Raw genomic sequence first — 12,500 nt, forward strand, 5'->3', positions numbered from 1 at the left:
TATGTGCATTTTCTGACCCTCCTTGGTCCTAGCTTGGGTGGAGAGGTGTCTTGCCCTATAGTCAGTCTATAGGATATTGTCCTGCTTGCTAGGGCAATGTTTCTGTCCCTTGCCTCTGCTGTTCATGTGCATTTTCTGACCCTCCTTGGTCCTAGCTTGGGTGGAGAGGTGTCTTGCCCTATAGTCAGTCTATAAGATATTGTCCTGCTTGCTAGGGCAATGTCACTGTCCCTTGCCTCTGCTATTTATGTGCATTTTCTGACCCTCCTTGGTCCTGGCTTGGGTGGAGAGAGGTCTTGCCCTATAGTCAGTCTATAAGATATTGTCCTGCTTGCTAGGGCAATGTCACTGTCCCTTGCCTCTGCTATTTATGTGCATTTTCTGACCATTCTTGGTCCTAGCTTGGGTGGAGAGAGGTCAGTCTATAGGATATTGTCCTGTTTGCTAGGGCAATGTTTCTGTCCCTTGCCTCTGCTATTTATGTGCAATTTCTGGCCCTCCTTGGTCCTAGCTTGGGTGGAGAAAGGTCTTTGGTCCTAGCTTGGGTGGAGAAAGGTCTTACCCTATAATCAGTCTATAGGATATTGTCCTGCTTGCTAGGGAAATGTTTCTGTCCCTTGCCTCTGCTATTTATGTGCAATTTCTGGCCCTCCTTGGTCCTAGCTTGGGTGGAGAAAGGTCTTTGGTCCTAGCTTGGGTGGAGAAAGGTCTTACCCTATAATCAGTCTATAGGATATTGTCCTGTTTGCTAGGGCAATGTTTCTGTCCCTTGCCTTTGCTGTTTGTGTGCATTTTCTGACCCTCCTTGGTCCTAGCTTGGGTGAAGAGAGGTCTTGCCCTATAGTCAGTCTATAGGATATTGTCCTGTTTGCTAGGGCAATGTCACTGTCCCTTGCCTCTGCTATTTATGTGCATTTTCTGACCCTCCTTGGTCCTAGCTTGGGTGGAGAGAGGTCTTGCCCTATAGTCAGTCTATAGGATTATGTCCTGCTTGCTAGGGCAATGTTTCTGTCCCTTGCCTCTGCTATTTATGTGCAATTTCTGGCCCTCCTTGGTCCTAGCTTGGGTGGAGAGAGGTCTTGCCCTATAGTCAGTCTATAGGATATTGTCCTGTTTGCTAGGGCAATGTCACTGTCCCTTGCCTCTGCTATTTATGTGCATTTTCTGACCCTCCTTGGTCCTAGCTTGGGTGGAGAGAGGTCTTGCCCTATAGTCAGTCTATAGGATTATGTCCTGCTTGCTAGGGCAATGTTTCTGTCCCTTGCCTCTGCTATTTATGTGCAATTTCTGGCCCTCCTTGGTCCTAGCTTGGGTGGAGAGAGGTCTTGCCCTATAGTCAGTCTATAGGATATTGTCCTGTTTGCTAGGGTAATGTCACTGTCCCTTGCCTCTGCTATTTATGTGCATTTTCTGACCCTCCTTGGTCCTAGCTTGGGTGGAGAGAGGTCTTGCCCTATAGTCAGTCTATAGGATTATGTCCTGCTTGCTAGGGCAATGTCACTGTCCCTTGCCTCTGCTATTTATGTGCATTTTCTGACCCTCCTTGGTCCTAGCTTGGGTGGAGAGAGGTCTTGCCCTATAGTCAGTCTATAGGATATTGTCCTGTTTGCTAGGGCAATGTCACTGTCCCTTACCTCTGCTATTTATGTGCATTTTCTGACCCTCCTTGGTCCTAGCTTGGGTGGAGAGAGGTCTTGCCCTATAGTCAGTCTATAGGATATTGTCCTGTTTGCTAGGGCAATGTCACTGTCCCTTGCCTCTGCTATTTATGTGCATTTTCTGACCCTCCTTGGTCCTAGCTTGGGTGGAGAGAGGTCTTGCCCTATAGTCAGTCTATAGGATATTGTCCTGTTTGCTAGGGCAATGTCACTGTCCCTTACCTCTGCTATTTATGTGCATTTTCTGACCCTCCTTGGTCCTAGCTTGGGTGGAGAGAGGTCTTGCCCTATAGTCAGTCTATAGGATATTGTCCTGTTTGCTAGGGCAATGTCACTGTCCCTTGCCTCTGCTATTTATGTGCATTTTCTGACCCTCCTTGGTCCTAGCTTGGGTGGAGAGAGGTCTTGCCCTATAGTCAGTCTATAGGATATTGTCCTGTTTGCTAGGGCAATGTCACTGTCCCTTGCCTCTGCTATTTATGTGCATTTTCTGACCCTCCTTGGTCCTAGCTTGGGTGGAGAGAGGTCTTGCCCTATAGTCAGTCTATAGGATATTGTCCTGTTTGCTAGGGCAATGTCACTGTCCCTTACCTCTGCTATTTATGTGCATTTTCTGACCCTCCTTGGTCCTAGCTTGGGTGGAGAGAGGTCTTGCCCTATAGTCAGTCTATAGGATATTGTCCTGTTTGCTAGGGCAATGTCACTGTCCCTTGCCTCTGCTATTTATGTGCATTTTCTGACCCTCCTTGGTCCTAGCTTGGGTGGAGAGAGGTCTTGCCCTATAGTCAGTCTATAGGATATTGTCCTGCTTGCTAGGGCAATGTTACTGTGCCCTGCCTCTGCTATTCATGAGAAGTCTTTAAACAGTACATTTTCTGACCATCCTTGGTACTAGCTTGGGTGGAGAAAGGTCTTACCCTATAGTTAGTCTATAGGATATTGTCCTGTTTGCTAGGGCAATGCCCCATGCCTCTGCTATTCATGAGCGGTCTTTAAACACTACACGAATGAAACATATATGTGGCTCTCCACCTGTGTTAAAATGTCATTTGCCACATCCATTGATAAGCCGAGCCGTCATAAACAGAGGTTAATCTACTTACTACTACTACCCAACCGCTCCTCTAGTATTGCAGAAAATCAAGTGATTTGTGTTGGAAATATTTTTTTATTGACTTCAAAGCAACCGACTTTGGTGAAACTACAAACGGCTGCAGCGTTTAGTGGTTCAAGGTATAGACAGGTAGGTTGACCAGCTATAAATTCAGACATGAACAGGAAACGAACATGGATATATTTGACGTAAAATTAAAGGCACACTTGTAGCCTGCGATTTAATGAGGCATCGGCGCCCCCACTAAGCTTGCACCAATTCGTCTCTCTCTCTCTCTCTCTCTCTCTCTCTCTCTCTCTCTCTCTCTCTCTCTCTCTCTCTCTCTCTCTGTCAGCCCCATTCGAAGGTTAAGATATGATTATGTCTATTTGTCTGTTATTCACAATATTGATTTCACCGCAATGTTTTTTAAATTCTTTCGTGTTATTATTATTATTATTATTATTATTATTATTATTATTATTATTATCAAATATACTGTATATACATGCACACACACACACACACACATATATATATATATATATATATATATATATATATATATATGTATGTATATGTGTGTTTTTGTGTGTGCGTGTGTTTGAATATATGTAAGCACGTATAAAAATTTTTACCAATATATTTGGATCCATAAGTTGCGTTCAACATCCAAAAATCTCTTTACCAATCATTTCCAAATATTGCAAAGTCTTATATATAACGATAGCTGTTTCGACCATTAAAAGGCATTCTTCAGAGTTGCTTTTACTAAATAGTTGAATTATACCTCAATATATATTCGCTATTAAATTTTAAAAAATTACGATGTTTGATATACGCCGATAGCTGTTTCAACCGCGAACTTATGGCATTCTTCAGGGCTGCACTTACTGAACAATTGAATTATATCTCAATATATATTCTCTATTGAAGTAAAAACAATTACGATGTTTAGTATACGATGACAGCTGTTTCAACCGCCCACTTGTGGCATTCTTCAGGGCTGCGCTTTCTGAACAGTTGAATTATATCTCAATATATATTCTCTATTGAAGTAAAAACAATTACGATGTTTAGTATACGATGACAGCTGTTTCAACCGCCCACTTGTGGCATTCTTCAGGGCTGCGCTTTCTGAACAGTTGAATTATACCTCAATATACATTCCCTATTGAAGTAAAAACAATTACGATGTTTGATATACGCTGATAGCTGTTTCAACCGCCTACTTGTGGCATTCTTCAGGGCTGCGCTTTCTGAACAGTTGAATTATATCTCAATATACATTCGCTATTGAAGTAAAAAGAAATACAATGTTTAATATATGCTGATAGCTATTTCAACCGCGAACTTATGGCATTCTTCAGGGCTGCGCTTATTGAATAGTTGAATTATATCTCATTATATATATTCTCTATTGAAGTAAAAAGAATTACAATGTTTGATATACTCTGATAACTGTTTCAACCGCCCACTTGTGGCATTCTTCAGGGATGCGCTTACTGAACAGTTGAATTATACCTCAATATGTATTCGCTATTGAATTAAGAAAATTATGATGTATTATGTACGCTGATAGCTGTTTCAACCGCGAACATATGGCTTTCTTCAGGGCTACACCTACTGAACAGTTGCATTACACCTCAATACATATTCACTATCGAAGTAAAAACAAATTACGATGTGTAATATACGCTGCTAGCTGTTTCAACCGCGAACTTGTGGTATTATTCAGGGCTGCGCTTACTGAACAGTTGAATTATACCTCAATATATATTTCCTATTGAAGTAAAAAATTACTATGTTTAATGTACGCTGGTAGCTGTTTCAATTGCGAACTTGTGGCATTCTTCAGGGCTGCACTTACTGAAGAGTTGATTTATATCTCAATATATATTCGCTTTCGAAATAAAAAAAAATTACGATGTTTAATATACGCTGATAGCCGTTTCAACCGCCCACTTGTGGCATTCTTCAGGGCTGCACCTACTGAACAGTTAAATTATACCTCGAAATATATTCGCTATCAAAGTAAAAAGAATTACTATGTTTAATATACGCTGATAGCTATTGCAAACACGAACTTATGGCATTCTTCAGGGCTGTGCTTACTGAAAAGTTGAATTATACCTCAATATATATTCGCTATCAAAGTAAAAAGAATTACGAAGTGTAATATACGCCGATAGCTGTTTCAAAAACTAACTTGTGGCATTCTTCAGGGCTGCACTTACTGAACAGTTGAATTATACTTCAATATACATTCGCTATTGAAATAAAAAGAAATACAATGTTTAATATATGCTGATAGCTATTTCAACTGCGAACTTATGGCATTCTTTAGGGCTGCGCTTACTTAACAGTTGAATTATACCTCAATATATATATTCGCTTTCGAAATAAAAAATAATTACGATGTTTAATATACGCTGATAGCCGTTTCAACCATACACTTATGGCATTCTCTATTGAAGTTAAAAGAATTATGATGTGTAATATACGCTGATAGCCGTTTCAACCGCCCACTTGTGGCATTCTTCAGGGCTGCACTTACTGAACAGTTGATTTATACCTCAATATATATTCTCTATTTAAGTAAATGATAAATCCACATACAAATTAATCAAAAAATTCTATGTATTTCCAGTCATGGTATTGAAACACATGTGTAATTACACTATCAAAATGCCACCATGAGTTCAACATGCTAATGAGGGTTGTATCAACGTCCACATATACTCAAGCATAACACCTGTGCACTTTCGAGTGGCTAAACCTATCTGCCAAACCTTTCATGTAATTTCTTTCATTGAAATCCTCAGGACGTTTTTAAAAACCTATCTAATGATATTCTAAATGTATCATAACACTTATATGTAATATAGGATTAATATTTTCTAGCAAACTTGCATTGTATAATGTACAGAATTATTGTTTTTAACGAAATTTCATTGTATGATGTATGGAATCATTATTTTTAACGCATTTGCATTATATAATGTACAGAATTATTGTTTTTAACAAACTCGCGTTATATAATATGTAGAATTATCATTTTTAACAACTTTGCGTTATATAATATAAATGATTATTGCTCTTAATGAATTTGCGTTGTATAATGTACAGAATGACTACTTTTTAACAAACTCGAGTTGTATAATGTACAGAATAACAATTTTTAACATACTCGAGTTGTATAATGTACAAAATTACAATTTTTACGAGCATTATATAATGCTATAAAAAGTCAACGACTTACCTAGCGATCACCTTTGCAACAGATGTTCCAAGTCTCAAATGAATTTGATAATGAGGGAAAATGAATTTGAAGAGAAATCACTATCTAAGATTGAAGTAGATTGTACGTGAGTGAATTAATTATATATTTAGCAGTTATTTCCTTTAGTCGCTGCAACCTCACCATCCTTGTGAGCTAAGGATGGAGGGTGTTTGGGGGAGCCTATAGGTCTATCTGCTGAGTCATCAGCAGCCATTGCCTGGCTCTCCTTGGTCATAGATGGGATTGAGAGGGGGCTTGGGCGCTGAATATATGTATATGGTCAGTCTCCAGGGCATTGTCCTGCTTGATAAGGCAATGTCACTGTCCCTTGCCCCTGCTATTCATGAGTGGACTTTAAACCTTTCAACACAGCACTTAGGGAGGGAGTGTGAGGAAGGGGAGTGGAGGGAAGAGGAGGGAAGTGGAGGGAAGAGGAGGGAAGTGGAGGGAAGAGGAGGGAAGTGGAGGGAAGAGAAGGGAAGAGGAGGGAAGAGGAGGGAAGTGGAGGGAAGAGGATGGAAGTGGAGGGAAGAGGAGTGGCATGTGAAAAGGGAATTCACCTATTTGGTTTCCGGTCTTGTTGCTAGCCAGTGTCTCTCACACCAGGACCCATTTAGTGGTTAGTGGGTTCTACTCACACCAGACGCACCCCTGCAGCATTCGTCTCCCTAATATATTTATTTTTTCTTTAATACTGGCTCTGGAAACCTCTACTTGCCTTCGTTCTCCCTGCCTCGTTTTCCTATTTTGTCGTTTTAAGCGAAAAATGGACGATAAAATATTTTGTGCAATATTTAGCATACACTGTTAAAAACCGTAATTTTAATCGGAAATTCTCCGTAAAAATATACTGTTCACAGCCATATTTCAGTCAAATACAGGCGACCGTAATTTTACCATACTTTGTTATTATCTCTTACGGATTGGTGAATGTAATATCACTCCTTTACGTCAATATATCCTTTTTTTTAAAACAGATTTAAACCGTTTTTTACGGCAAATTTTTAACAGTGGTATTGAATATAATGTGGCCAATTCTCTCCGATTTTTTTTCAGAAATGATTAGTATTTATCATACCTTTTAATTTACTTTCCGCTTTCAATCTGAGTTTCGAACCAGCACTCTATAGTCAATCCCTTTGATCAATTGATGGTGGAACTACTAGTAAATTGAGAGAGTTATACCAATTTACTTTCCAATTGTCTTAGAGAAGGCCCTACAGTCCATTTCTTTTAGCGAGTCACATTTGCACCAACTCGCAGCGGTGCCCTTTTAGCTCGGAAAAGTTTCCTGATCGCTGATTGGTTGGACAAGATAATTCTAACCAATCAGCGACCAGAAAACTTTTCCGAGCTAAAAGGGCACCGTTGCGAGTCGGTGCAAATATGACTCGCTAAAAGAAATAAACTATAGTTGGGTCGTTTATAATACTAAGGGTCTTCACAACTGAAAATGCTGTTCCTTAAATTGCTTCATTGTCTTTTAAAAGTATTCTTCTTTTCACACTAAAAAGGGGACTTGGATATACAAAGACTCAATTTTTTTTTTTTTTTGAAAAATCGTCCATTAATAGCCAAAGTGGCTACTTCGTCGTCACACATTTTGGATTAGCTGAAAGATTAACTTTATATTAAACTTTATTATGGAACCAAATCGGTTAACTCTTCAAACATTGTATTAAATAAATGATGAAGTTTAAAGTAAAAAAAAAAATGAAGGAAATCCAAGGTCCCTATGTTGTGAAGTTCCCTTCACTAGTTTATATAATAATTGATGATTTTTGATTTGTGAATGCCTCAATTAATATTTCAATTCATAATCATCATCATCATCCTCATCATCATCACCTCCTCCAACGCTTATTAACGCAATGGGCCCCAGTTAGATTTTGCCAGTCGTCTCTACCTTGAGCTTTTAAGTCAATACTTTTCCATTCATCATCTCCTACTTCAAGCTACATAGATCGCAGCCATGTAGGCCTGGGTCTTCCAACTCTTCTCGATCCTTATTTCAGTTCTTAACTCTATTCTATTTCTAGTTCTGTTTCTGTAACAGTCAAATCCCAGCCATGTAGGCCTGGGTCTTCCAACTCTTCTAGAGCCTTATTTCAGTTCTTAACACTATTTTATTTCTACTCTTGTTTCGGTAATAGTCAAATCTCAGCCATGTAGGTCTGGGTCTTCCAACTCTTCTAGAGCCTTATTTCAGTTCTTAACACTATTTTATTTCTACTCTTGTTTCGGTAATAGTCAAATCTCAGCCATGTAGGCCTGGGTCTTCCAACTTTTCTAGAGCCTTATTTCAGTTCTTAAGACTATTCAATTTCTACTCTTGTTTTAGTAACAGTCAAATATCAATCATGTAGGCCTGGGTCTTCCAACTCTTCTAAAGCCTTATTTTAGTGCTTAACACTATTTTATTTCTACTCTTGTTTCAGTAAGTCAAATCCCAGCCATGTAGGCCTGGGTCTTCCAACTCTTTTAGAGCCTTATTTCAGTTCTTAACACTGTTCTATTTCTACTCCTGTTTAAGTAACAGTCAAATATCAATCATGTAGGCCTGGGTCTTCCAACTCTTCTAAAGCCTTATTACAGTGCTTAACACTATTTTATTTCTACTCTTGTTTCAGTAACAGTCAACTCCATGATCAAGGAGAACACATTGGCAACAGAGGAAGTTGCTCAGAGTCGAATACACGTACCTCCGACGGACACAAAATCCCCCAGGAAGCCCTTGATCATTCTCCTCCTGAGTTCCTCCGGTCGGAGCGGTTCCACTTTGGTGAGCAACCTTTTGAGAACCAGGGGGAATTCTGTGCTCTTCTTCGAACCGCTGTACAAAACGATGAACTACAAAATAGACCCCTGTCACACCAATGGCACTTGCGTCGCTCGGTACCTGAAGGGCATAGCCGAGTGCGAGTACTCAGAGGAATTTGAGCAATGGTTCAAGACGTGGACGGTCTTCTACTCGTATTTCCACCTGGAGGTCAAGACCTGCTTGACCTACGCGACCGACAAAAGCAACTGCAAGGCGATCGACATCCGCAGCCGGTGTCGAAACGCGACCGTAAGAATCATCAAAGTGATTCGATCCAGAATGGCTTGGATAGAAGATCTCCTGAAGGACGACTCCCTGAACGTAAAACTGATTTACCTGACCCGTGACCCCAGGGCCACCTTAGCCTCCTACCGCCACATGGGCTGGAACAACTCGCCCGCGAGGCAGTGCCACGACATGGACCAGGATCTGCAAACATTCGCTCGATTCGCCCACTTGTACCCGGGCAGGACCCACCGTATACAACTCGAGGCGCTGAGTATCAACTTAGAACCAACCGTCGAAGGACTGTTCGACTTCCTATACGGGAACCGGATTATATACGACGAAGCGGAGGCGTTCATAAACAAAAACATGCGCTCCAAGAGAAAGGTCACATCCTATTTGCATATCGTAGCGAACAGTTCCGTGGAGTATCAGGCCTGGCGCTGGGAAATCTCGGCGAAGCTCCTAAGGGCGGCGGAGAAGGATCTCGTTTGCCAGGACGTTTTCGAACAGTTGGGTCACACTGTTTTTGGGTCCTTGAGGCGAGCCCGGGATGAAAAGGTTCCTTTGTTAGATGATGCAAATTGAGGATATGGTTTTATTACGATTGATTTTTTTGTGAATGTTATTGTTATTATGATTGGAGAGGCGGGATGTATTGGATGTTAGTATAGGGAATTACCGAAGCTTTATCGCTAAGAACATTTATTTGTTATTCTTATATCATGTGTATATATACATATACACACATATATGTATATATATATATATATATATATATATATATATATATATATATATGTATATATATATATATATATATATATATATATATATGTATATATATATGTATATATATGCGTACATGTGTATATGTATTTGATTATATATATATATATATATATATATATATATATATATATATATATATATATATATATATATATATATATATATATATATATATGTGTGTATATATATATATATATATATATATATATATATATGTGTATATATATATATATATATATATATATATATATATATAAACATAAATATATATATGTAAAATTTGTTATATGCTTGAAGTACCTCATACATGTATATATAGATATATATATATATACATATAGGCTATATAATATATATATATATATATATATATATATATATATATATATATATATATATATATATATGTATATATATGTGTGTGTGTGTGCACTATATATAAAATGCAAACTTTTTTTGTACATAATACCATTAACATTTCATGCTTACCAAACACCTGTCCACTGTAAATATAAAATAAATCTCTAATGTTAAATTCTAGAATAAACTAAGAATATCATTGATAACAAAATGCAATTACATTAACATATAATCAACATTACATAGTAATGAAAGACATATTATGAAATTATTATTTATTTTTATGAAAGTATCAGTGTAAATAAAACTCTAATGTAAATGCGTGCACATTTTTTTTTTTGTATCCAAAAATATAATTAGGATATTAAGGAAATGTTTTTCGACATTCATTAACATCATTTTGAAAGGAATGTTAGTAATAAGAAAGGAGGCAAAACTGAAAAAATACAAATCTCGTTTTTTTATTTTTATTTCTACTTCTGTTGTTGTGGGACTTTGGTAATACTGTATCATCTTATCTTTGAAGTTGAACGTCTCTCTCTCTCTCTCTCTCTCTCTCTCTCTCTCTCTCTCTCTCTCTCTCTCATCATATATATATATATATATATATATATATATATATATATATATATATATATATATATATATATATATACATATACATATATATATATATATATATATATATATATATACTGTATATATATGGAGAGAGAGAGAGAGAGAGAGAGAGAGAGAGAGAGAGAGAGAGAGAGAGAGAGATATTGTTTAAGGACGGTTCTAATATAGTTTCAACTTGGACCGTGTTCTCTCTCTTTTTTCTCTCTTCTATATTGTAGCTGTGGGTCTCTCTCACTCTCTCTCTCTCTCTCTCTCTCTCTCTCTCTCTCTCTCTCTCTCTCTCTCTCAAGCAATATAATCAACTGTTAATAACCATTGTTTCTTCTTGTTTCAGTGTCACTTCCAAACGTCGCCCGATCCCAAACCAAGGAGATGAAGCCGATGACGGTTGTTCAAACAGTTACTCAGCCAAAAATGAACAACCCTCCGACGGCCAAAAGAACGTCCGAGGGACACAACAGGCCCTTATTCATCCTCCTCATGAGTTCCTCCGGCAGGACCGGTTCCACCTTGATGGCCAAACTGCTGAGGACTCATGGGGGTTCGGTTGTGTTCTTCGAACCGCTGTTCAGAACGATAACCATGCTGAATGATCCGTGCCACCTCAATGGGACCTGCGTGGCTCAGTTCCTGAAGGACGTCGCCCTGTGCAAATACACGAAGGATTTCGAGGAGTGGTTCAAGAAGTGGACGGTCTTCTTCGAGGTCTTCCACCCTGAGGTTTCCTATTGCATGCAATACACCGACGATCTGGAGAAATGCAAGAAGATTGACGTCCGCGGCAGGTGTCTTAACTCGAGGGTAAGAATCATCAAAGTGATTCGCTCCCGAATGGCCTGGGTAGAAGACCTTCTCAAGGACGACACTCTGAACATGAAGCTGATTTACCTGACCCGTGACCCCAGGGCGACCTTATCCTCCTACAACCAATTGGGCTGGGGGAACTCGGCCCCTACCCAGTGCGGCGATATGAAGAAGGACCTGGACACCTACGACAGATTCGAACGACTGTATCCGAAGAAGGTGTTTCGAACGCAGATCGAGACCCTGAGCGTCGACCCATACGGTACGATTCGGAACCTGTTCGGTTTCCTCTTCGGAACTCCGGTGGTGGAAGATGAAACTGTGGAATTCGTCAACAAACACATGCGAGCCAAGAGTACAGTGTACGGTGGATTGAAAATAGAAGCCAACAGTACGGAGGAGTACCAGTCCTGGAGGTGGGAGATCACACAGGAGATTTTGAACGCTAGTGAAAGTAATGCCGTTTGTCAGGTCATTCTGAAGAGACTGGGTCACGTTGTGTTCGGATCCTTAAAGCGAGCTAGAGATAGAAATGTTAAATTGTTGGATTATGAGAAAAATTAACGAGGTTTTTAGCAAATAACTGATTTTCTCAGTTATTAACGCGATGGTAGATAGAAAAGAGTTGGTATAGAATAATGAATTAGGTTTTTAGAAGATAACTTTTCTGTTATTAACACTGTGAATAGAAAAAGGAATTAGGTTTTTAGAAGATAACTTTTCTGTTATTAACGCGATTGTAGAGTTCAAAGACTGAATAGAATAATGAATTAGGTTTATAGAAGATAACTTCTCTCAGTTATTAACGCGATTGTAGAGTTAAAAGACTGTGAATAGAATAAT

The 12,500-nt window shown here is 38.9% G+C and overlaps 1 protein-coding gene across 4 annotated transcripts in view; it reads left to right on the forward strand.

Moving 5' to 3' along the window:
* LOC137627509 (carbohydrate sulfotransferase 1-like) overlaps positions 1-12,500 on the forward strand; it is a 19,734-nt gene that overhangs the window by 6,727 nt on the left and 507 nt on the right. For 2 of the 4 annotated variants that reach the window (XM_068358599.1, XM_068358597.1), the window contains exon 2: positions 8,665-9,802. In XM_068358599.1, coding sequence (XP_068214700.1) covers positions 8,679-9,668 — 990 coding nt within the window. In that variant the 5' untranslated portion in view covers positions 8,665-8,678 and the 3' untranslated portion in view covers positions 9,669-9,802. Of the gene's footprint in view, positions 1-8,664; positions 9,803-11,187 lie in introns of those variants that run through there. The other 2 variants (XM_068358598.1, XM_068358596.1) reach the window with 1 other exon arrangement.

Source organism: Palaemon carinicauda, chromosome 35, assembly GCF_036898095.1.
Source record: "Palaemon carinicauda isolate YSFRI2023 chromosome 35, ASM3689809v2, whole genome shotgun sequence".
Lineage (NCBI taxonomy): Eukaryota > Metazoa > Arthropoda > Malacostraca > Decapoda > Palaemonidae > Palaemon > Palaemon carinicauda.